The sequence below is a fragment of the Phoca vitulina genome, unplaced genomic scaffold (genome assembly GCF_004348235.1).
Source record: "Phoca vitulina isolate PV1807 unplaced genomic scaffold, GSC_HSeal_1.0 scaffold35, whole genome shotgun sequence".
NCBI classification, from domain to species: Eukaryota; Metazoa; Chordata; class Mammalia; order Carnivora; family Phocidae; genus Phoca; species Phoca vitulina.
The window spans coordinates 9,853,044-9,880,583 of record NW_022589738.1 but is presented as its reverse complement, the minus strand read 5'-3'; the positions used below and the strand labels follow the sequence as shown (position 1 = coordinate 9,880,583).

Here is a 27,540-nt window from a genome sequence, read left to right as displayed (position 1 = left end):
ATGAATTTGTCTGATGTTTTCTCATAAGATTGAGGGTATATATTTTGGGGAATAATACCAGAGAGATGATTTCTTCTTCTCTGTGTTCATTTATCGGGGGATACATGATATGGATTTAGTTTATTATTGGTCATGTTAATCTTTATTATTTGGTTGAGGTTGTATCTGCCAGGTTCTTCAATGTAAGTCAATATTTTCTCTTAGTATTTAATATACATCTTGTGGAAATACTTTGGGATTATGCAAATATTCCTTCTCTTTGAACTTTCCCCATAGAATTTGATCACCTATCAGTGGACCTTGCTTGTATCAATTATGTGTTTAGTATTTCTTCAGACCCCAAAACATTCAGTTGACTATATTTGTGTGGGTCTAAATCTGGGTTTTTTTCTCCTGTTCATTTGATCTTCATGCCCATCTTTGGTCAGGACAAATTGTCTGTATGTCTGTTTAGTCAATACAAAATAATGTAGATTTTAGGTACAGGCATACCTCATTTTCTCGTGCTTTGCTTTATTAAGCTTCTCAGATAATGCTTTTTTTTTTTTTTTTACAAGTTGAAGGTTTGTGATTCTGACTCACTGAAAGTTCAAATGATGGTTAGCATTTTTTAGTGATAAAGTATTTTTAATTAAGATATGTACATTGCTTTTTTAGAGATAATGCTATTGTACACTTAATAGACTACAGCATAGTATAAACATAACTTCTATATGCACTAGGAAACCAAAAAATTCATTTGATTCATTTTACTGCAATATTCGCTTTACTGCAGGGGTTTGGAATCAAACCTGCAATATCTCCAAGGTAAGCCTGTACATCTTAAAATCTGTTAGTGTAAGCCTTCCAATTTCATTCTTCCTTATTTTTTTTTTTTTTGGAAATTCTACTTCTTTTGTCTTTTCGTATATATTTTAGAATCAGCTTATCAATATCTGCAAAAATAGTCTCATGAGAAATAGATTGGAAATGCACTGGATCTATATATCAAATTGGAGAGCATTGACATTTTAACTATATTGGGTTTTTAGTCGATGAGGATGATGCATCTCTATCTATTTAGGTCTATTGGATTTCTTCCATCAGTGTTTTCTACTATTTGGTATAAAGATACTGTACATATTTTGTTAGATATATACCTATGAATTTCAGGGTTTTTTGTTGTTGTCGTAAATGACATTTTTAACCTCACACTCGAATTGTCTATTGCTAGTATACAGAAATGTAATTGGGTTTTGTATACTGACTTGAAGAAGTCCTTAATTCTACATTGTAAAGAGTATTTTGGGGGTACAGCATTATGGATTGACAGTACTTTTTTTCTTGCATCACTACCAATGTCACTCTATTACCACCTAGCTTGCATGGTTTATGAAGAGAAGCCTTTTTTTTTTTCTTTAAGGAGTTCACCACATGTTTATTGGGTAAAGATCACAGAAAAGACAGTCATGGGTGCTGTCCACACATGGGAAGCAGCCCCTGTGGGAAATAAAGAATATTCTTGAGTCTGAAGAGAAGTCTTTATTCCTCTGTATGTAATGTGACTTTTTAAAAAACCTGGCTACTTGGGGTGCCTGGGTGACTCAGTCGTTGAGCGTCTGACTCTTGATCTCAGCTCAGATCTTGATCTTGGGGTTGTGAGTTCGAGCCCCATGTTGGGCTCCACACTGGGTGTGGAGCCTACTTAAAAAAAAGTAAATAAAATAATAAAAAGATTAAAAAAATCTGGCTACCTTCAACAGTTTCTTTTTGTTGCTTGCTTTCTGCAGTTCAAATATCATTTGCCTAGGTTTTCTAAAAAAACAAAACACCTCAGTTATTATCTTCTCAAATATTTCTTCTTTCCATCTGTGGTGTTCTATCTTTCTGCCTCCTGGAACTGCCATTACAAATATGTGAGACTGCTTGATACTGTTCTGTAACTCTTCAATGCTCTCTGTTTTTCTGCCTCATTTTCTTTTTATCTTACATCAGTGTAATTTCTACCAACCTAATTTAAAGATCATGCCATTTTTTTCCCTTGCCTGTGTCAAATCTATTGATAAGTCCATCAAAGATATTATTTATACTTTTTCTGTGTTTTCATTTTGAGCATTTGGTTTGATTCTTTTGTTATAATTTCCATCTCATTGCTTAAATTAATCTAATCTGTTACTTTGTCTAGCTTTTCCATTCGAAGCTTAAAGAGAGTAATTTGAATGCCCTATCAGAAAGTTTGAGCATCTGTGCCATGTCCCACTTTGGTCCTAATAACTGATTTTTCTCTTGAGAGAATGTTATTCTCCTCTTGTTTGTATGTTTCATATTTTTTTAGTTGGGAGTGGTATAATTTTGTTTAGTGTTGGGGCTAGTTTGCCAAAGGGCTTTTCTTAATGTCTGTTCCACTCTCAGCTGTAGGTCTTCCCTTTGTAGTATACCTCATGTAGGGTCTGTCTCTTGCAACTTGGAACGAGAAAGTTTTATGCTAAGTGAAATAAGTTAGAGAAAGACAAATACCATATGATTTCACTTGCATGTAGAATTTAAGAAACAAAACAAACGAACAAATCAAAAAAGAGACAAACAAAAATTCAGGCTCTTAATGATGGAGAACAGACTGACAGTTACCAGAGGAGAGGTAGGTGCGGGGATGGGTAAAATAGGTGAATGGGATTAAGAGTACACTTATCATGATGAGCACTGAGTAATGTATAGAGTTTTGAATCACTATATTACACACCTGAAACTAATATAATACTGTATGTTAACCTTATTGGAATTAAAATTTTTTAAATCACAAAAAAGATACCAGCTAGTTATAGACTAGTTAATTAATGAAACAACCTAGAAAATGACCATAAATCAATTGTAGAGTATGTGTGTATGAAGATATTATCTTATTAACACATCCATCAATTAATTAATATATTAATATATATTTATAATATTGAAGGTACTAAACAGTATATTCAATTATGCATCACTATATTATATAATAATATATTTTCATATAAATCAAATTATAAATTATTATTGATTATATAATTAACAATGTATTATTTATATATTAATATATTTATATATTAATTACATTAATGATGTTTCCATTCAGTGGAAGAGCTGGTTTATTTCACAAATGATAAAAATCACAACTTGCTATCTGGCTAAATGAAAAACAAATGGAAAATTTTGCACACCAAATACAAAGATGAATCCAGATGAACTGCATATGTAAATATTTTTTAAAACTTTAAAAGTCTTGAAAAAAGCTTAGTAGTCTATTTTCACATTGTTTGAAGAAGAAAAATCTTTCTAACCAAGACAGGTGACCCAGAGGATATAAAGACAGGATGATTCTATCATAAAATTGCAAAAAAAAAAAAATTATGGGAAAAATTCTATAATTTGAAGACAATAAACAAATAATAGATGGGAAGAAATCTCTCTCAGGGAGATATCAAAAATGGTTTTCAATGGATAATATGAAAAAGTTTTACAAATTAATGGTAGAGGTAAAAACAACCTAGTATCATTTAAAATGAGCAAAAGTTATGCAAATACAATTTACAAAAAGCCAAGTGCAAAGAGCAATATTAGATCTGCAAGTTCTGCTTCCTGGAACCCAAAGAACTTCTTGTATTGGCCAACTGAATGGCTTCATGTTGACAACAGAGGCATTAATTCTCAAAGAAGAAAGAGGGATGGGACCTAACATTTATCTATCTGTCTGCCTATATATCTATGTTTAAATAAAGCTAAAATAGAAAACTGAAAATTTTTAAAGTTACATGAAAATGACACTAACTAAAATTATATCTGGTTAGTTTTATTTATCTGTAGGAAATTATGTGAGAAAATAAAGGCCTGATGTTTTAAAGAAAAAGAAGTAAATTTAACTGGAGCAAAGCAACATGGTTAAAGGTATCTTCCCTATGTGTTTTTCTGCCAGGAATATTTATGTAACCAGAAGTCAGGATTTCCTATTACTGTGATTACTCCAATGACAACAACCTAAACTGAGGCTCTAAATCTTTTCTTTAAATTAAAGATAAAATTTAATTAGCCCTTACAGAGATTATTTAACATTGTGTAAAATGTTTTGAATAGTATGCTAATCCTTTTACCACTGTGTCAGGGAATACCAAGAGTACAAAAGTGATATAACAGTCATTATGTAATAATATTTTTAGTTATATTAATCTTTCTCATGAAAATTATTAAAGATTTTCTATTCTTGAACAAAGAATACTGTTATTGTTTTAAGTAAAGCCTTTGTGTTTTCTAAGAAGCAATAAGAGCAAAGAAATAGTGAGCTGTTGCATTTAAAATCAGTAATAAGGTATTAAGTATAAATAAACATAAAAGTAGCTTATATTATGTGACAACAAATTGTGTATTTACTGTTGCTCTAATATCACAAAAAATGAGATATATTGTTAATACTCTTGCTATTTTTAAAAGGTAATCCAAAATGGTTTTGAGCATGATTAGACAAAAGCAAAATATATGAAAAATACATAAAATACATAAAAAAAAATTTCTGAAGACATGAGGTTGATGAACTACTGAAAATACACAAAATGGACATTGATACAAAGATTCAGAATCACAGAAATGTCATTTTTCCCTACATGTATAAAGTTAAAATTTAAATGACAAATTTAAAAGAATTCCAATAAATATTCTATCAGGTTTTCTCTGGAGGTAATCAAGTTTATTACAAAGGTCATATGGATACATAAACAAGGAAGAATAGCCAGTATAACTCTGAAAAGGAAAAACAATGTGAGAGAGCTATCCTCAACACATATTAAAGCACATTATAAAACCTCTTTAATTAAAACAGTGTAGTTTTGGCTCTCAAAGAAAAATCAGGGGAATAGTAGCGATAGCCCAGAAAGAAACCAAGTACACATGGCAGCGTAGTAGTCTATGATAATGCTGGCAGATCAAATCGGTACAGACAAAATGGGCTTTTAAATAAATCTTGAAGAAATAGCCATTTGGATAAATAGATGGAGGGGAGAACCATATTCTTAGATTTAAAAGACTCAATCACTCAATATTTCTAAGATGTCAGTTACCCCCAAATCGATGCATAATTTCAATATAATTCAAATACAAATCCTAACAGGGGCATGTGTGTATTTGGAAGTTAACTAGCTGATTCTAAAATTCTTATAAAAGTACAAAGGATTTAGAATAACAAAGAAAATATTGAAGGGCAGGGAAAATTGGAAGGATTTATGTTACCACATATCAAGACTTGCCATAGAGCTACAGCAGTTAAGGCAGTATGGTATTGGTGCAAGGATGGATGACTAGACAACTGGAACTGAATAGAAAGTCCAGAAATAGACCCACATACATACTGTCACTGGATTTGAGAGAAAAGTGTCATGCAATTCAATGAAGGAAAGGATGGCCTTTTCTATAAATGGTGCTAGGGCAATTTGGTATACATAATGAATAAAATGAACCTTGACTCCCACCTCACCATATTTAAAGTTATTGAGATATGTATCAGGAAAAGTGAACAATAATGCTTCTAGTAAAAAAGAGAAATATATCTTCATGACTTTACGCCCCAAGCTACCAAGACTATGGCCAGTATATGGTAGCTAGATATCAGCGCTCTGGGAGGAGTGCCTTTAGCTGTAGAGTCACCTGACCAAAGTCAAACTCCTTTCCTGGGGCAGACGCATTTAATGATAGATTGATGTAGGTAGCGGGGGGGGGGGGGGGGAGAAGGAGATGGAGATATAAAATCGTGGCCTCCTCATTCCAAATTGGGGCAAATCTGAAGTGCTAGCCTAGTTTCAATGCTTGCCATGGTATGAGCCAACACCTCTGTCTCCACCTTCTCCCTCTGTTCAGTCTTGCTTCATTCTCTTCTTCCCCAGGGGTGTTGATCCTGAGAGCACTCCCTAATAAACTTCCTGCACACTAATCTCCTTCTCAGAGACTGCTTCCCAGGAAAACTGTTCTGCAACAATGATACTTCAGACGGTTCTGAGTGAAACTTGGACAGATATTTAAAATTTTTGTTTCATTATTTATTGATAGATGTTTTACAGCTGTCTTCTACTTAGAATAGTATTGTGTAGTTGAGTAAGAGCTCAAGCCCTACATTCAAACCCAAGCTCCAGCATATACTGTGGGTGTGATCTTGGACCTAACTCCTACATGTCTCAGTATATTCATCTAACAGAAGGGTATTAATACAATCTAGCTCATAGGGTTATTGTGAGGACTAAATCCTTTAATATTTGTATAGTGTTTGAAATAGTTCCTTGCACAGAGTACATTGCTATTGCTCATGGCAAGTGACATTGTTTTCCATTCAAATACCATTAAGTAAATTATTATATAGGTGACATGCCAAAATTTGTGAAGGTGGTATATGAATAACTGAAATTTGGTGGGGTTTTTTTTTAAGATTTTATTTATTTATTTGACAGAGAGAGAGACACAGCGAGAGAGGGAACACAAGCAGGGGGAGTGGGAGAGGGAGAAGCAGGCTCCCGGTGGAGCAGGGAGCCCAATGTGGGGCTCGATCCCAGGACCCTGAGATCATGACCTGAGCGGAAGGCAGCCACTTAACGACTGAGCCACCCAGGCTCCCCGGTGATATTTTTTAATGAAAATGTTGAATAAAAGTAGAACACATAAAGGATTAGGAATATCAAAAGGAAGAACAAAGATGGATAATTTTAAAAATATAGATACAAATATAGAAATAGATATCTACTGCTCTGTAAGAAATTCTTTTGTAGAAAAACTAGTATTCTAGAAAACTAATATTCACCTAAGGTAACAAGACTTTCGTCAATGAGTAATTGATGAAAATTAAAAGCATTTGTTTAGCAATTGTTCACCCAGAAAACAAATGGATTTCAGAAGAAAAAAAACTTATTATTTATTTCTTAACGCATTTTTCAGAAATATATTTCTGGGTACATATCAGCAATATACTAGTCTTGTTTCTTATAAAACTGAAGAAACCAGGAATCCATCTTTGTGTTTGTGTAACCTATTTTCACCTATACAAATAATTCTAATAACCAATACTTGTAATTTTAGTGTTTAGAAATTTCTTCACATAAACAATTGCATTTGTTCTTCAAAAAATATCCTATTCAGTAAAACCGATTTTCATTTTTTATGATGCCAGATTAGAATCTAGAGAATACAGAAACTAGCTCAAGCTAAGGTTACAGTCAAAACTAGAACACAGCAGATTCTCGGACTACAAGTCTAATGCCAGTCCCTGTAGCTTGGATCTCTTCCTAGGGTCCTAGGAAGTAGCAACTTATTCTCTAGAGCTACAATATGATATAAGAAAAAACTAACCTCTCCCCACGGCCGGCCCTGTTTTTTAAAATGTCACAGTCAGAGGACCCAGGAAAATGTTACAGCTAAGATTTTTTTTTCTCAAGGGTTTAATCTTGATTTTGCTTCAGTGACATTTGATTACTTCCTGGTGAGGGAGAAAAAGAACACTTCAAGTCTTATAAATGTATCAGCTTTGTAGCAGGATGTCTTCTGCGATCACAATTCACCTCTACTCTTATCTCATTCTTGGTTACTCAACCTAATTAGATGTGTAGATAAGAATGAGCTTCAAAATGAAAGCCTGGCAGGTTAACATTCTTCACTGACAGGAAGACCCCCTTGTTCCCCCCTCCTGTCTAGTTCCTGTCACCAATTTTGAGAGAAAGATAACAAAAAGGACAGTGAACTTATTAAAAACAAAATGAAATATTGAGCTATCTACACCATAGCATGGAACTCATTCGAAGGAAGAAAAATTCTAGGAAAAAAAAATTTCTGTAGAGGAATAAAATGGATGTGAAGGTCCTTTTCAATGTGAAAGAACAATGTCAATGGCTAGAATTCTAGTCGCAGTCGGTATCTTCATACATAGAGATGCAATTTTATTAGAGGAGTTTGTAAATACAAAGGAACTTAAATTTCAGAAAGAATACGAGAATGTTTGCAGAAATTATTTTTATCTTTGTCCTTTTGTCACATATAGACCAAAATGTTGCTGAAGTTGGGTTGAGACTGGGAGGATGCCTAGAAGAGCTGAGCATGAAATGAAGCAGCGGCATTCACATTGAGAAACACTAGTCTTAGCAGCTGTCAGTTGGTCTCCCTTTAATGCTGAGCCATTCCCTGAATTGATTGAATGCAATGTCACAGGATATAGCAGACTGGAGGGTAGGAGTTTAGAACCTCTCTGCTAACTCAGTTCATCTGAGAGCAATATTTACAAAAGTACATTTCTTAGCCAGATATACATTCCAAAAACATGTTATTTCCTCTATATGGAAATATAGACAGCATTAGAAAAAAAAAAAAGTCCTAGGAAACCCTAGGTATTTCCCAAATTTATTTAATCATAGAACTTAGTTTTTTTTTTTTTTCTCATATCATACCTATTTCTGTCTCTTGAAATTAGCATTTCACTCTACACACTTAGGTAAATGCTGGTCAAGAATAAGACAATCTTTATAGTTCTCAAGTATTCACCAAGGAAATGTTCCATGCAGAGGTGGAAAGAGTTTTAAGGTTATAAATGCTTTACATGGCATGTGAGATTATACCTACAGGTAATTTTTACAGTAAGGCCAATGAACCCCAAAGTCTCTAAAAATGCCCATAGCAATATAAGAAACAGAGCACCCATTTCGGTTGTACCTTTAATGTTTATGTGCCCCAAATCATCAGGAACACCCCTGACACTAATACCACATAAGAACACCAGAGCAAACAAGAAGTTTCTAGAGAAAGCTTCTAGAGAAAATAATCCCCTTTGGAGATTTTATTATATAGAGCAGCAGGGAGCACATCTTGAACTGTCAACCCACCACACAGGCAGGATGTGCATTGTTTATTGAAAAAACAAGTCACAGAAGACACTAGAGAAATCAATATGGAATGCAGGAGAACATTAGATTAAATTTGAAAATGATGTGAAGACAATTAGAACAATATAAATTATAATTAAGAAAGTACTTTCAGAATCTCTCTTTTTTTTCAAATTAGAAAATTTAAAATTGGAACACACAATGTTGGTCTGTGTTGCATAGAAATTACATTATATATAATTACTAACTGGATTACTCATTTATTTAAATTTGAAACTATATTAGAAATCACTTGAAGAATAAAGAACTAGGAATCAAAAAAAAACCACAAGGAAATTCATTTCAATATATGAGCAGTTCAAAATTAACAGACAAAGATAAAAGGTTTGTAAACTAATGCAGTTGACTTTGGTAAAAGAAACAATTTCCATAATTCCCATACACAACTCCATGTTTAGAGGAGGCAATTCCCTGGCATTTTATTTTTATTTATGTATTTATTTTTTTACGTTCTGGCCCCTTTCACCCATTATTTGGATTATTTAAATAAAAGTACGGGTACTGGAAGCTTTATGTTTTTACTATGCAAAAAATGAACTTTATTGACACTTATGAACACTATGCTTGAAAATAACAAGGAAATAATCTTCCTGGAGAAGAAGATTATTGCAAAGATGTTCTCCCCAAATTTGTCTATAGGTTTAATGTAATTGCGATCAAATGTTTATTGGGACTTCTTTGAAACTTGACAAAGTTATTCTAAATTTTTTCTACAAGGATAAATAGGTGATAAAAGGAAATAAACTATGTTTTTAATTCATTTTTAAAAAAGATTTATTCATTTATTTGAGAGAGAGAGAGTGCACACAAGCGGGAGGGGCAGAGGAAGAGGGAGAGATCTGAAGCAGACTCCACGCTGAGCGCAGAGCTGATGCAGGGCTCGATCTCACGACCCTGAGGTCATGACCTGAGCTGAAACCAAGAGTCGAATGCTTAACTGACTGAACCACCCAGGCGCCCCAGAAATAAATTATTTAAGAGATCATAAAAAGAAAGAAATAGAATAAGAAAACATAAAATTGTAGGATTTAAACTGCATGGCACTAGAACAAGACCTGAAATATACAGACACGTAACAGAATATGATCTGAATACAGGCTGCAAAAAATAAATAGCTACAGAATGATTATTATTATCAAATGAAAAGATGGGAAACTTGCTAATTAAATGAGGGGAATCAAATTAGATTATAATTACATAGCAAAAAAGCAAAACCTAGATGAATTAAAGGAGTAAATGAAAAAGCTGCCTATTTACGTGTAACTCCTTCTCCATTACAAAGAAGAAGAAAAAGAAAATGTAGGTGAATTTTTTATGGATTTCATAATGTGGAAAGACTGAAAGTGTAGAACCAATGGAAAAAATTTTTAAGAAAGAAAGTGTCTCATATACTCAATGGGTAAGTAAAATTAAAATATAAGCACACATGTAAATAATTAATACAAATATAATAAGGTTGTTATTTGGCATTCAGGTGGTTTCCAACTTTTTGCTGTTATAAACAGTGCAATATTTTGATTCGTTCTTTAAATGCTCTCAGCAGAGAGGCGCTTGGGTGGCTCAGTCAGTTAAGGGTCGGACTCTTGGTTTTGGCTTAGGTCATGATCTCAGGGTCATGAGACTGAGCCCCACGTTGGGCTCTGTGCTCAGCGTGGAGTCGGCTTAAGACTCTCTCTCCCTCTCCCTCTGCCTGCCTATAAAATAAATAAATAAATCTTAAAAAAAAAAAAGATCTCAGCAGAATTGCAACTACTGGGTCAAAAGAGTGATAATTTCTAAGTTTCTTTATATACATTATACAAAGTGCTTTTCAGAAGCTATGTTGTGATTTACATTCCCCAAAGCAGTACTTGTTCAAATTTCACCATGGTTTCAAGGAATAAAAAAAATAAAGACAAAAAAGGAAAAAGAAAACTTACATGGCTATCATTTAAATCAACATCTTTTTGAATATTAGTGACTATGAACATATTTTCAATCATTCTTTGGCCATCTGCAACTTACTCTTTGAGAACTGCTGTTTACACTCTTTTTAATGTGTTACAAAGAAATTGAAAACAAAGACTTTAAAGTCATACACAAGGAGGTTTAGCTTTGCCATTAAGCAACTGTTTTGATTTTATGTAAGTTAATTTTTCTGAATTGCAATCTCCTTGATTCAATAAGAGTAATAATAACACCTACACTATGGAGTTGTATCAAATGAAATAAAAAAATGAGATTTAGGATGCTGATAGAAATAGTACAATAAATAGAATAAAGTCATGAACCCATTTGTATTGGGATGTTAATAGTTGTTGCCAATTCCAGTTAGTATTTTTGTATTATGTTAAGATAATTCATATTTTATCATGTTTACCATAACTATTATGACTAATTTAATGTAATTAAAATATTATTTTAAGCAAATTAATATTTTTTGAGTTTTAGATTTTTAAGCAACTTCATTATTTCTTATGCCTTAGATTTTCTCCTATTCATCAATGTGCAGGTGGGATGATTAATACATAGTACAAATTGATGTACACCCTCTAATAAATTTTCAGGGAATCATTAGCTTTGTGAAGATGCAATTATTTTTCATGATTATGAATAGCTTTAGCATATTTATTTTTAATTTTCCAAAATCTTCTTAGACTCACACACTTATTTTTTTGAAAGATTTTATGTTTAAGTAATCTCCACACCCAATGTAGGGCTCAAACTCACAATCCAGAGATCAAGAGTTGCACATTCTACTGACTGAGCCAGCCAGGCGCCCCTCACACACTTAAGTATTAAGTGGTCAAAATGACTTTCGAACATTCGAAATCTCAAAGACAAAATATTTTACAAGTTGTATTTATGTGCTATGGAATGAAAAACAGTAAAGATATAATGAATATATATAAAGATTATACTATCCATGTTTTTCTATCAACTTACTAAAATTCATGTCCAAATATTTAATTGTGTAATTGTTATTAAATATATATTAAGATAAGAGACATATAATTTCATCATCTCTGAAATATAAAAGCATATAGAATGACAGAATATAAAGTTGAAATCCATACCTTGTGTGTGACTCAGACCACTAAACTTGAAGGCAGAAGTCTCATGGAAGAAGCTATCCCAGTAACAGTCAAAGATGAGATGCCTAGGTTTTTCCTGACCTAATAAAAATATAAAGAGATATTATTCCTCAAGGTCACATTCAAGAGGAAAAATAGCAGTGGAGATTGAAATAGAATCAAACTCTCCTCTAATGGAAAATTTCTCAGATGATTATTTTTCAAAGTATATTTTAAGATGAGATTTAAATCCCATTTTTGAAGAACATATCCAATATTATAAAAGTTTTCTCTATATTAAAAATATTATAAAATCAACTCATACATTCTTAGAACTTAATGTAAACTACTCAAGTAACAGATATTATTGAGAGTCTGTTTAAGCCCACTGTCTAAAAATGGATTCTAATAATTAATACTTACATGTTTAAATGTATATGCATTGACAATAATTTAAACCAATAAATACAAAATCAATCAATTACCTAAAACGTACTGGCTACATAACAAGTACTTGCCTTTAGTGCTACCATGTATAAAAGACAAAAATCTCTGTCAGCATAGGCATTTATAATTTTAAGTACATTGAACTAGATACCAGCTGACACTGTCCTTGGAAAGGAATGGGAGTGCATGTTACAACCCCTATGAAAGGGATTTTTGTAACCTATGGTAAAATTGTATATGTATTTACTATTTTGCCAATCAATATTGCTTATAGAAATACACCTTAAATATAGACTTCAAACATGAAACAATATACATGTAAGGGCATTATTTGTATAGCAATATGCATTGGGGCATTATTTATATGGCAAATTATTAGAAATAATGAAAAGGTCCATGTATTGGCGACTAGTCGTATATAAACAATAATGTAGCAAAAACTGAGGTACTAACAAGTCATAAAAATCAATGAGAAAGGTGTCCGTTAACTATTTTACTGGGATTCCAAACATATACATATTGTTAGGTGAAGTTAACAAGGTGCAAAAGAAATGATATGGTATTGACCTCTGCATGAGATAGAGGATGACAGGGGACTAGGTATGTATATATGCACTTATTCATGTACACTCATTTTTGTAAAACCAAACACAGTATAGATAAATTAGAATCAAACGAAGATGAAAATCATTACCTACACAGTTGGTTGAGAATGTGGTAGATGGTGTAGCTACGGGAATGAAATTTCTTTCAGAACTTTTTATATAGCTTTGAGTTGTGAACAATACATGTTTCACAAATTCAAAAATACAATTGAATTTAAGAAGTCTCAAAAAGCAACCTTAAAACTTTTTGTAATTGTAAGAATATAGTAATTTTGACAATATTAGCCAAAATATTGACTATGATAGAACAAATGAATTACACTGTTGTGTTGAGAACCAGATTTCTCACGTGGGAGAAGGAAGAGAGTGTGAGGTAAATTTAAGAAGAACCCTATGGTGTAGGATTGAAAGGGAGATAATCAGTATGAAACAACATTTTTTTTTAAGGAGGCTCCATGCCCAGTGTGGAGCCCAAATGCAGGGCTTGAACTCATGACCCTGAGATCAAGACCTGAGCTGAGATCAAGAGTTGGACACTTAATGAACTGAGCCACCCAGGTGCCCCAAAACAACAATTTGTAATAATTCTATTTGCTCTGTCCCCTGAAAGGGACATCCCAGCAATAGTGAGCACATCTAGTGCCCATTTCTTGGATATTAAATACCTTGTCCCTATAAAGCAAACTTTAGAAAAGTGTCTAATTCTAGCTTTAAAACTAGTTAAGTGGTGAAATTGGAACATCTTGTGCCAGAAAGTAACAAAGTGTTCAAAAACTAATAGAGACAATTCAAAAGACCTAGGGATTGACTTGCAAAGGATCCTGCTGGCCAAACTGGGGAGTATCCAAAAGAATAAGAATAATAATTAATAATAATGATAATAATAATAGTAATAATAATAAACCCATGAAGACAAAGTAGCTCCACTCCTCCCAGGTTCTCCCTCTTACAACTAAAACTTGTCAGATGTAACATAACAGACAAGCCTGGGGAGACTTTGCAAGCATGGGAAGAAGAAGGTAACTTGAGGAACAACATGGTGGTGAGTTCCTGGTTTCTTTTTCTTTTCTTTTTTAAAGGAGGCTCTATGCTGGGCATAGAGCCCTATGGAGGGCTTGAATTCACGACCCTGAGATCAAGACCTGAGCTGAGATCAAGAGTTGGATGCTTAACCGACTGAGCCATCCAGGTGCCCCAAGTTCCTGGTTTCTATATTGCCTCTTATATATACCGGACAAGGCACTGCAGAAGCCTCGAACCCAGATCAGCTAAGAGGGGTAGACAAAAAAAAGAGGAGGCAAGCTGATCTTCCAGCTCCTGCTGGTAGACACAGGCAGCACTCCAATTCTCTTGCTGGGTAGCAGGCTGAGAGAAAGGGTTGCCAGGGTAGAGTTTATCTGAATGAATGAATGAATGAATGAATGAATGAATAAAAATTGTCCGACAATATTCTGTCCACAAGAAACTTCTTCAAATTTAGTGACCTTGGTAGTTTGAAAGAAAAAAGATGGAAAAAGATGTATCATGCAAATGTTAATTATAAGAAACAGGAATGATTACATTAATATCATATAAAATAAATTTCAGAGAAAACTAAATTACTAGAGACAAAGAGAGGCATTACATAATATAAAATATTGATACATGAGGGAGACATATAATCCTAACATGTCTATAACAGATAACAGGGCCTCAGCTTACATGAAGCAAAAATTGATAGAGATGAAAAAAGAAATGAACAAATACACAATTATGGCTGTGTGCTTTAACATCCCTCTCTCAGCAACTGATAGAACCACAGTCAAATCAGCAAGGATACAGAGGACCCAAATAACAAATAACAAATAACAAAATATTTCCTTATATTAAGGAAATAAAAGCTTTTTCCTCTGCTTTCCTCCCCCACCCCCTTTCTATTTTTAAGTGTGAGTACAGCTTCATGGATTTTTTTTTTTTTTTGTCTTTTACATCTCAGCTTTTATTATTTTCAAATCCCCATCACATCATCACATTTATTCACAGAATATTTGCTATATAAAAGCATATGGGGATCTAAATTCAGAAGACACAAGCTATGTAACTTTGGGCAAGGAACTTCTTTTTTTTTTTTTTGGCTTCTGCATCTCCTTACATTCTGGGGGATGCACCAGGTAATAGCTAAGGTTGGTTTTAGCTAGTGATTCTATGATTCTTTGACTACCGAACATGCATTGTCTGATGGCCCACACTTTATTCAGAGGAGGCTACTTGATCTCTTTGTTTAAAACAGTGTCATTACCATTTTATTTCTGAGTAATTTCCCTGAGTCTGGGAAAACAAAAACATAACAAATGTTAACAGAATTGATTTTGAAACCTATCTCTTTCTTCTCTGGATTTCTCTGTATCCAGATCTCCAGTAGGACCTTATGGCTTTTAAAAGCAATTAAAAAAAAAATAGGGGCACCTGGGTGGCACAGCCAGTTAAGCGTCCGACTCTTGATTTTGGCTCAGGTCATGATCTCAGAGTCGTGAAATCGAGCCCCAAGTCGAGCTCCATGATCAGCGCAATATCTGCTTAGATTCTCTCTCTCTCTCTCTGCCCCTTCCTGCCCCATTCTCTCTCTCTCTCTCTTTCTTTCTCTCTCTCTTAAATAAATAAATACATTTTTTAAAAAACACCCAAAGGCGCCTGGGTGGCTCAGTTGGTTAAGCGACTGCCTTCGGCTCAGGTCATGATCCTGGAGTCCCGGGATCGAGTCCCACATCGGGCTCCCTGCTCAGCAGGGAGTCTGCTCCTCCCTCTGACCCTCCTCCCTCTCATGCTCTCTGTCTCTCATTCTCTCTCTCGCAAATAAATAAAATCTTAAAAAAAAAAATTAAAAAAAAAAAAGAATCTCCAGCTAATAAAAAACAGCAAGGATGATAGACATAATAACTGATACTAGTATGGATACTAAAATGTTTCATCAAGTGAAAGGTTGGAAGGGAAGGGGTTATTCACATTGTTTCAAATTATCACCCCGACAATTATTTATTAGTTATAAGGGAGAAAGATGACCTTTACAATATAAAGATCTGGCAGACACAACCTTAACCAAGTGATTAAACTTAGCATCCCCAATAATGGGACTTTGTGTCTCCTGATGTGTTGCAATAAGTACACAGTATGTGATATTCTTCCCAAAATGTTAGTCAGAATTGAGTAATGAAGAAACAAAGATAAAGTAAAACAAAGTACATCAATGCGATGTAGTATTATAGAACTGTTAATATATTTATGTAGTTCTGTATGTCCTAACATGGAATAATCTCCAAGGTATGTAATGAAAGAGAAGTTTTTGTACAAAAAAAAAAAAAAAAAACCACGAAATCCATAATGTGCAACATTCTATAAAACAACTGGCCTGGACTCCTCAAAATGCCAATATTATAAAGATAGAAAAAGGTGGGAGGAAATTTTTAGCTTAAATGAGACTTAAGAGATCTGATAACCAAATGCAATGCACAATTCTTAATTGGATCCCAGATTGGAAAAAAGATAAAATTTTTAAGTTCTAAGGAACATTTCTGGGACAACTGGAGAAGTTTTACTGTGGAGTATATATTAAATATTAACATATCTATATTAAATCTTTGTGTATGATATGGCATTGCAGTTATGTTGGAGAAAGTCCTTTCTCTAAGGCCATAGATGCTTTAGAGATGAAATTATATATCTATAGATAGAGACAGGATATAAAGCAAATTCCCCCCAAATTAACAATCGACGAAGCAGATGAATCTATATGAAAACTATAGGACTAATCATTGTACTGTGCTCTTCTATAGGTGTGAAATTTTTCAAAATAGAAAGTTGTGTCTTAAAAAAAAGTTGTGTCTTAGGGGGACAAAATTAAAGACTAAATGGCAAAAAAAATTAAAATTAAAAATATATTCCTATAGGGCGCCTGGGTGGCTCAGTCATTAAGCGTCTGCCTTCGGCTCGGGTCATGATCCCAGGGTCCTGGGATCGAGGCCCGCATCGGGCTCCCTGCTCCACGGGAGGCCTGCTTCTCCCTCTCCCACTCCCCCAGCTTGTGTTCCCTCTCTCGCTCTCTCTCTCTGTCAAATAAATAAATTAAAAAAAAATATATATATATATATATATTCCTATAGCTTTAATGAAAGCACATTTTATTATCTTTAAAATGGGATTTGTGTAAAAGGAACTATTGGGTCATAGAAAAAACTTAAATTATATTTGTACTTAATTCTCTATGAAAAAGAAATAAGCTCTATTGACATTAAGTATATGAGTTGATAATGCTTCATATATATATTTCACAAGTAAATATATGCACATTGAAGTGAATGCTGAGAAATATTTATTAATTGAGGTATATGATTTTAAAATATTTTTTGAGACCTTTGTGTAAAGAGCAGTACTTCTGAAAGTGTAGTCTTCTGACAACCTACACTGCAATAACTTATGCTGGTAGGGTCTTAACCCAGACATAATCAATCAGAATAACCGAGTGTGGACCTGGGAATCTAAATTTTGGTAAGTTCCCAATTATTGGTTACTGACTTCTAAGATCTACTAAACAAGAAAAAAGGAGTTCTAAATATTAAGTCCCCTAAAGAGTGTCTAAAGTAAAAAAAATTAATTATAAGCAAGTTGAAGCTCAGATTACTTTTCTGAAAAGTGACTATAACAATAATTTATCTAATTTTCCATACTACAAAAAACATTAGTTATTTGCTATAAGCAGAGCAAACTAAGACGAACAATCCAATTAAACTATGGTATGAAGAGACTGTTATATATTTGATATTCCAACTGCCCACCAATCTCAAATCTCCCAATAATATTTATTGATTGAAATACTTAGTTGATTGTCTTAATTTGGGAGAGATTTTGAGAGTGTGGGACTTTTTCTTGCACCTATTTCTCTCTCTTTTTATGTATACATAAAGCTATGTACACCCTGATTGGCAATACACAATGATCACTACATATCTAACATAAATATTTATTCAACTCTGGAGGTACTTTAGATAAGATTCAGAGGGCCTCCAGGGACAAGATTTTCATAAACTAATTCTAACATGTCAAATCAAATGCACTAGACTTTGCCTCTCCCTGTCCTGTAAGTATGATTAACATGTCATAACTATGCTACAGTGTGTACTTTATTACTTTACTGCTGGTGAACACTATGGTCATAATTAACCCTGAGTCAACAACAACTCAACACAATGTTTTTTTTTTTTTAATTTCAAAAGGTTTTATTTAAATTCCAGTTAACATACAGTGTAATATTAGTTTCAGGTGTACAACACAGTGATTCAATACTTCCATAAAACACCCAGTGCTCACCACAACAAGTGCCCCCCTCTATTTATCCCATCCCCCACCCACCTCCCGTCGGATAACCATCAACCATAGTTAAGAGTCTGTTTCTTGGTTATATTTAGTAAAATAAATTTTAGACAGAACTTTTTATTTTCCTGCTCCACCTATAACTGGAAAAGCACAGAACCATGGGGATATTTTGTGTGGTGTTGTCAACACAGTGTTTTGTTTACATCAATCAACCCTCAAAATGGAAGTTGAAATTTGTAAAACTAATATGATAATTGGTAGGTACACCTTTATCCCTATGTTATTTTGTTTTGCTCTTCAATAAAACTATTGATGTCTGGAAAAGAATCCACTTACACTTAAACATTTGAATCAAATCACTAATACCACATTTAAATTTGAATTCAGTAGAAAGAGTGAATAATCTCAAGACTATAGCTATTTCAGTAGAAAAGAAATGAAAATTGCTACTTTACATGTATCAGTTACTGCTTCATTCATTTATATAACTTTTAGGTATATAACCCATAGTGGTATTTCACAAAGAGAATATCACATGAGATCAAAATACAATGTATACATGTATGTGTGTATGTATATTGCAGATATAGTCATTTTGAAATGTGTGTATGACAGTGTTCATCATAAAATAGATGCTCAATACACATAATCAGTGACTGAAGATTCAATTCTTGCTCTCTGAACAAATATGCCAACTTTGAAATACTCATTTAGTTAAGAATAAAGCTATGAGTTAATGTAACCCCTGCCATTAGTGAGCACAGATTAGCAGGTTTGGACTGTGGTTATATGAGCAAGGGCACACACATACCTATTATGGAGATGTGTCCTTAAGTTCCTAAATTCATCAGGCCCAAATTTCTAACGTTTTGACTCAGACCCATTCATGGCTACCTTTCCTTTTTCCACCTTTATTTCTGGCTAAGTAGGGTAGAAATTTGAGAGCAGGGATTGGGGTGGAGGGCATAATTACTGATCAGAGAGGATTGTGGGAACTGAGTCCATTGATAGCAGTCACCGAGCAAGGGTACATGTCCAGGCTGAACGAGGAGGCCAAGACAGAAAATCCAAGCATATGTTGATGAGGCAGAACCAGGGTCTGATGGCAGAGTCAAAAAGAGAAAGGAGAGACCTGAAGAGCTGAGAAAATGCGAAAGGAGTGGCAGTCAGAGGATTTCCTGAGGTCCTTTGATTGGATGGAGGGAGGCTTCTTTCCCTGAGATCTTAGGGGAGGAAGCAAGAAGAGGGGCAAGTACCATTCTTTAGAGTCTCATCAGTATAAGGATTTGTAAGCACCATCTGTAAGCAGACAACTTAGAATGTCAGTTGGGTGGTCCTGGAGAAGACAAGTTAGATGGGATGAGTTCAAGACACTGTTCAATCACTTACTCACTGTATGGCTTTGGGAGATTTCTAAGCCTCAGATTCCACATCTGAGAAGCTTCTCAGAGTTTTGTTTTTTTTTTTTAAAGATTGAGTATAGTCACATTGACAGAGCTCAAATGTGGTACCAAGTAAGTGTATAACAAATACGAGTTTCCTAGGCTATTTGAAGCTTTTGTGTAGCATCCTGCTCCTCATGGGACTCATTAATGGTCTCCTTTGGAGAAGTCTCTACTATTCTCTGAGTGTTTAGGCCATCTTTAGTCACCCGACCTCATTCATCATTTAAAAGTGGCCTGAATTAAGATATGAATAGACCCCTGAAATATAACCTTTTCATCACCTTGCCTTGTGTAATGTTCAACTGAAAGAACTTAGAGACAACATACAGTAGAATTAAAAAATTAAATAGAATTTAATTAAATAGAATTAAAAGATTCTTGAATGTCAAAGGGCAATATTTCTGAGGTAAGTGATTAAAATGGAAATAGCTAAAATACCAGCAGAAGAAAAGACTTTAGAGAATTGGCAATATAAAAGTTTGAGAATGAGTTTGCAACTCTAAAAATGTTGCCTTCCTGGAAAAATAGTGCGTTTTGAAAGACATCTTTTCCTATATATCTTATATATCTTACCTATCTGTCTGCCTATTGAAAGAAAAATCAGGAATGCAGAATCTGAAATACTGTAAGACCTCTCTCAGCAAACACCAGCTTGGTGCTATATTGTGAAGTCTTGCTATCAACTTCCCTAAGGGGATTCTGTGAATTCTGTAGCATCTGCAGAAACACTGACATCTTCTGAAAGATAGCAAGGGACTGCACAGTCCTATCATGAAGTAATTTTAAGACATGTGCAAATATTTAAATCAGAAGGTATTAATTTAGTACCTTTTTAAATGAGTGTATTTGGCATACAGGTTAAATATTTTTAACCTTGTCAGTCCTGTTTCCTTGTGGTCCTTCAACAATTCAGGCCAAATTATGAGGCCCACTCGCCAAGGAATATGAATGTAAGAAGACACGAACATGGTAGCTAGAAAAAACAGAACCCACAAAAGAAAGAGGGAGGAGGTTACGACAGAGAGAGAGAGAGAGAGAGAGAGAGAGAGAGAGACTTCATTACCAAGAAAGGGAAAGGAGAAATATTTTCATAAAGGAAAAGGAGAAAGTGAAGGGAAGGAAGATAGCAGAAGTAGTCTTTTTTTGTCCCCGGTCTCCTCAGGTTGAAGGAAGGAGGAGAACCTGAGGGTCTGAACATTTACTCAAGAGAGAGGGAGTTTACTTAGAAGAGACTGTTTTAAAATACGAAAGACTAATCAATCTTTCATTGTCAAGCTTCCTGTTTTTTTTTTTGTGTTATATAGCAAAAGCATTTTAGACCAATTAAATAAAATTAAGAAGCCACAAATTACTTCATAATTTATTTCTAATGTTAACAATCTTGACCCAATAGCTTTTTATAACATTCTCATAGTTATGAAGTGATTTGGCTGCAATTGCCTTGAAAATTCCATTCCTTGGACAGATCCATTTATCAGCCTTACGTATTGTTCCCGTACCTGGAATTCTGAGCCCCAGAAATGGTACAAACTTCACAAACACGTATTTTCTTGGTGTCTATCTAAATTTGTGGTTTCCAATCCCAGCCAAATACAATACCTTTCATATTTTAATTTTGTCAGCTCCCTCCTCCATTCCCTCCAGCAATTATTTCAAACCACTGGGCCACTCTTCAAATCTCTTACTCTATCTCCTTTTCTCAGCAGATAAAAATATAAGCACAACTGCACTTAATTCCCAAGTCCCTCTGAGACCTAAGGGAGAAATGCCCTTCCTGTTCAGGGCTTCTCCTTCTACTTCAAGTCTGATCTTAGTCCTCCCAGAGCCTTACCAATCAGTTAAGCCCCACCTCCTTTACAGCTTTAACTTCTGCTCAACCCTGGCTTCTTTCTGCCTATACATATGCTCACATCTCTTCCATATTAAAATGCTGACTTCCTTGAGTCTACAATCAACTTTTAGTAAATACTGGCATGTCTCTCCTTCTCATCACAGCCAAAGTCTTTGCAAGGGAATTATACATTAGATGACATTATGTTCTTAATTTTTACTTAATTATTTCATACCAAGAGCAGGAGCAGATGATCAGGAAAGATGAAAACTTCAACAGGTCAATGATAGTGTTCAGCTTCAGCATTAATCAAAAAAATAGTCATTGGCAATCATGATGAAATACAATTTTGCCTCAATCAGATTGATGGAGATTAAGGAGAATGCTACTGGTCAGGGTTTCCAAGGTTCAGGAAAAGAGGTAATGTCTGTAATATACTCCTGATAGCAGCACGAATTGTAGCAGTATAACCATCCTGGAGAGCAAGGTGGTTATTTATATCAAAAACCTTAACATGTATACATTTCTTTTGGCCCAACAATTGAGCTATCTACAATGATTTGTGGTAGTAGTAGTAGTTTTAGTAGACGTAGTAATAATATTTGAAAAGATAAAATTAGTAATGTCTAATGTTAGATTTAAAATGTGTTTCAGAAAACTCATAATGAGTTGATTATCAGACCTCCATTATTTGGTCTTTTAATAAAAAGTGATCAGAAACTTCACATGATCTAATTTAAAAACATGTATCTTCAATATGACATGAAAAAAAACCCAAGTTCTGTTAGAACCAAAATTTAATCCAAATATGCTATTTATAAAGAAAAGAGGGTGCATCCACCGTGGAAAATAGTATGAAGGTTAATCAAAAAAGTTAAAATTAGAAGTACCCTACTATCCAGTAATCACATGACTGGGTATTTACCACAAAAATACAAAAACACTAATTCAAAGGGGCACATGGCAACCCTATGTTTATATGATGATGATACTGGGTGATGTATGAAATTATTAAATCGCTATATTGTACATCTGAAACTAATATAACACTGTATGTTAACTATATGAGAATTAAAATTTAAAAAAAAGAAAAGAGGGAAATGAAACAAAACCAGAACACTAGAATTTCTAAAAACTTTTAAGGAATAAGCATTGGCATATTTGAGTCATGTCATAAGAATCTTACAAATCTATTACTTTACATATTTGGCTTTACAGATAAAATTGGAAGAACTTGACTTGGTACATGGATTTCTAATTTCTGATTCTGGCTCCACCATTTATAAGTTTATAAGTGATTTCAGCCAAGCTATTTCATCTCTCATACCTTGTTTTCTCCTTTATAAAATAATGCTGTTGAAACAACTAACGGATCTCTAAATTGTCCATTATCTCTAATATGGTTTGATTCTGTGATAAAATAAGTTTGACTAATAATTACAAAATAACATATGTAAAATACAAAAAAAAAAAACTTACTTGTTAGTACAATATTGACCAAAACATCTTCCTTGGTGGGATTTTGGAAAGGTATAACAATAGATGAATGAAGACAGAGGTATGTGGTTATTCTTTCTATGTCTATAGGCTGGGGGAACAGTCCTACTCCAGAGAGGTAGAATATCCATTCTTTAAACTGTTTAAAGATAAACATTCATGACATATATATCCTAATCGCATACATTTTATTTGCAACACTTAATAAATGTAATATGCATAAAAATCTTGGTAGATAAGAAACATTTCAGGGTGCCTGGGTGGCTCAGTTGGTTGACTCTTGATTTTGGCTCAGGTTGTGATCTCAGGGTCTTGAGATCGAGCCCCATGTTGGGCTCTGCTCAGTGGGGAGTTTGCTTCTCTCTCTCTCTCCCTTTGCCCCTCCCCCCTGCTTGTGCTCTCTCTAAAATAAATGCATCTTTATTAAAAAAACCCATTTTGTTGTTAATATTTAATATGTATCATTATGTATTTCTTCTTTTCCAAATTCCTTTTGATTTTATTGAATATTCAATATATTTCTGCACTAAAAAAAAGAGGACAAAAGACCAATACTCAAATATTAAACATCTTTCTATGCATAAAAGGTTATTTATAGCAACATAAAAGAGAAATCTTAATGAAAACCTTGTATTTCTGCTCAAGGTTTTTTAAAAAATCAATTTATCTAGCAAACTGGATCCTAAACACTACATGAAGTTTCCAAAATCCTAGAGTGAATTTCAAATGAAATTCAGATAGTTATCACATGAAGGCTAAGATGGTGAGGCACAGATTGAAGTCCCATTAAAAGGAAGTGTGCACAACTGCATGGCATATTATTTATCTCTACTGCCTAGTACAGTGTATGTTCTGTTATGACATGATAGGGAAGAATGGCTCAAAAATTACATGAAGGAGATTGCATGCAGCCATCGTTCTTATCTGGGTTTCATAAACCTGCAAAGCACTGTTTGAAAATGTTCCCTTTGTGTTCATTTAGAATAAAAGTCCCGAGAGTACAAGAGACTGTGACTCAGTTCTGCACTGAACAGTTTGCTAATGTTCCAGATGAATAAAGAGGTCACAAAATGAAAACCAACAAACAATAACCTAGTTTATAATCTCTTAAACTACATAGGTGTGTCCAAGCCTCCAATAAAAGAGGAAAACTTTTAAGATTGTTTCAAAACTAGGACAGGTGGTGACAGTAAATCCATAAAATGCTATCTCTGCATAGGAAGGATTAAAGGTAAGTTTTATCAGCATATATCTTCAAATGCCTGCACTACTTGTAGTTAGAGATTCTACTAGCAGAATACAAGTGCAGTATATTTTCATTTACAATGTCCTAACCTGACTCCACACAACTGAATGACTAGAATCAAGCATCAGGGTTCAATTATATTAACAACTTTTTTACATAAATTACTTACTTTTTTGGCTACTTAATAAAAATCAATCCTGGATGACAGAAATGAAGTTACTTTAAACCACTGGGAATGAGCCAAACTACAAAAACAAGAAGGCCATGTTTTCACGTTTCACCAAGTGGCCTGGAATATTAGAGCTGCTAAATTAGACCACAACCCACCATTATTAAACACTAGTATCCAACAACTGCCCTGGCATTGCTTAAATTATCCCCTTGGGTTCAGAGAGGGAAATTAAAAAGTATCCAAACAAACGTGCAATTAAAAAAAAAAAAAGTAATATTGTCCACCCATCTTTACCTCAAACTTTTTTTTTTTTTAAAGATTTTTTATTTATTTATTTGAGAGAGAGAGAATGAGAGAGAGCAAGCACATGAGAGGGGGGAGGGTCAGAGGGAGAAGCAGACTCCCCGCCGAGCAGGGAGCCCGATGCGGGACTCAATCCAGGGACTCCAGGATCATGACCTGAGCCGAAGGCAGTCGCCCAACCAACTGAGCCACCCAGGCGCCCCTACCTCAAACTTTTTTGAAAGAAGACACAGCACGCTCTTTAAAGATCCAATTCCAGGGGTGCCTGGGTGGCTCAGTCAGTTAAGCCTCCAACTCCTGATTTCAGCTCAGGTCATGATCTCAGGTCTGTGAGATCAAGCCCCGTGTGGGGCCCCACAATGGGCTCCGCACTCAGTGGGGAGTCTGCTTGGGATCCTCTCCTCTCTCTTTGCTCCCCCCTGCTTGCGCACTCTCTCTCTAAAGTAAATAAATAAATCTTAAAAAAAAAAGATCTGCCTTGTTAAAATTATTTATGTAGAAGGAAATAATCTCTACTACACTTTCTCTCTTCTGTATGAAAAGGATTATTGTTTTTTATTCTTTAATATTATTGAGAATCAAGCATACTTCCAGAGCATTGCTTCAGTTTACTTAAAAGTCAGTCATCATGTAAGAAATTTAATAGCCTCAAATTTTTTCTTCTGAAGGTAAATTACACATTTTCTTGGAAAAGAGGATACTCTAGTTACCCACTGGTCTTGCACTGACATGGGGTCCCCTATATTATATTTGATTCCATTGCCTCTCAGGTGGCAGGGTTTTGTAACCTCCTTGGTGTCCTGTAGGATTTAAAGCACATATCTCCATTTACGTTCCTCCTCATTAACACTTGAAGAAATAAAAAATAATAATAATTGTCAAAAGGTATGTAAAATTTTCATGGGCAGTAAGAGAGTTATAATCACTTAGCCATCTGTAGGTAGCTGCAAAAACAGTCAAGAAGACAGGCTGAAGTCACATGTCCTGCGTTCGGGTCTGAATTAAACCTCTTACTAGCTGCCTGAACTTAATTTCTTTGTGTCTGTTTCCTGATCCATAAAATGAGATTGATTACTTCGACCACAGGACTGGGTGAGAATGAGTTGATATAATTCTGAGAATGGCATGTAGCAAGTTTAGAGATGCTTAAAAAATTATTAATTACTGTTGTTTTATTTTTTATTTATTTTTAAAAAGATTTTATTTATTTGAGAGAGAGAGAGAGAGAGAGGGAGTGCGAATGGGATGAAGGGCAGAGGGGATAATCTCAAGCAGACTCTGTGCTGAGCAGAGTCCAAAGTGGGGCTTGATCTCATGACCCTGAGATCATGACCTGAGCCGAAACCAAGAATTGGATGTTTAACTGACTAACTCACCCAGGCGCCCCTTAACCATTGTTGCTTTTAAAAAATTATTATTAATCAGTAACACTGTGCAGATGAAATAGAATGAAAAAATAATACAATATTTGCAAGATCACATTTTCTACAGTTTCATCTTTAAGTTCATGAAAATATGAGTAAACAAGTCAGAAAATAAACATAAATGCCAGTAAAATGGCATTCCATTAAAATACCTATATTTTAAATCTGGTTGTACATTCTCCTTCATTCAAGTAATCTAAGGATTTAAAAATGCCTTCTTTAGATGCCTCCACAGGTACAATGTAGACCGTATTTCCAAAAGTTCATTTAATTAATCATTTACAATGAACTTGTTTTGCTTACAAAATATGTCAAGTGAGTGAATTAGATTTACTTATTTATGATTTTGAAATTTAATGAACTTGACTTGGTCCAAGAATAATCTATCATACCTGAGTACAGTGGAAGGTGATAGAAACTTGATGACCAGTTCTTCCAAGAGCCGAAGGATAAAAGTGAACAGATACTTCTTTGATGGAGTGAGGAGGTACGGTCAGCTGTGTAAATTCAGAGAGAGAAAAAAAAAAATCAATGCTTTGTTTGAGTCAGGATCTTTGTGTGCTAGGTACATGCCAGGTTGATTTTTGTGTAATTAGTATGTTGTCTTGTACGTGTTACCCATTCTTAGTATGCCTGCTTGGTGAATATTGGTATAATGGCCATGGTAAACAGTGTTCAGCAGTGTTTACCCCATGTTCTCCCCCCAGACAATGACTACATGGAGTTACTTGCTTTATAAAAGGAAATCAGGATTAATTTTTAAAGCCAACTAAGAACCCCAAATAATAGAAATATACATTTTTTAAGGAACCGATAGCTTATTGATCATCCCAAGATACTTGTGAAACCACTGGGAACCTAACTTGTACCTTGGCGATGTCCGAAGAGATAAACTGATAGTAAGCATAGATGTAAGGAAGGCTTCTTTAGTATACAGTGAAGTGTTCCTTTTTGCCCTATCATATACACACTCAAGGTGTGGCCTGTTAGAATAACTTGAGTCTGAACAGTATTAGAATGAGTTACCTCTTTAGAGATTGTGAAAGAAGCCAGCAACTACATCAAAATGCTATACTGTGAATAATATGATATTTAACATTAACACTTACAGAATGATAAAATGAAAAGGTGTATGTCTGAAAAGTAAGTTTATTTTTTTCACTACTGTATTTTGCCAGATAACTTTTGAAAATATAAAACTGCAATATAGCAGTGTCATTCAAATCCCTGTAGAATGTAGCACTTAGTGCTTAATAATA

General features: G+C 34.3%; 1 protein-coding gene across 1 annotated transcript in view; it reads right to left on the bottom strand.

Moving 5' to 3' along the window:
- CFAP47 (cilia and flagella associated protein 47) overlaps positions 1-27,540 on the bottom strand; it is a 453,685-nt gene that overhangs the window by 41,605 nt on the left and 384,540 nt on the right. The window contains exons 55-57 of the mRNA XM_032426488.1: positions 26,674-26,778; positions 23,119-23,275; positions 11,969-12,067 (exon numbers count right to left, since the gene is read on the bottom strand). Coding sequence (XP_032282379.1) covers positions 11,969-12,067; positions 23,119-23,275; positions 26,674-26,778 — 361 coding nt within the window. The remainder of the gene's footprint in view (positions 1-11,968; positions 12,068-23,118; positions 23,276-26,673; positions 26,779-27,540) is intronic.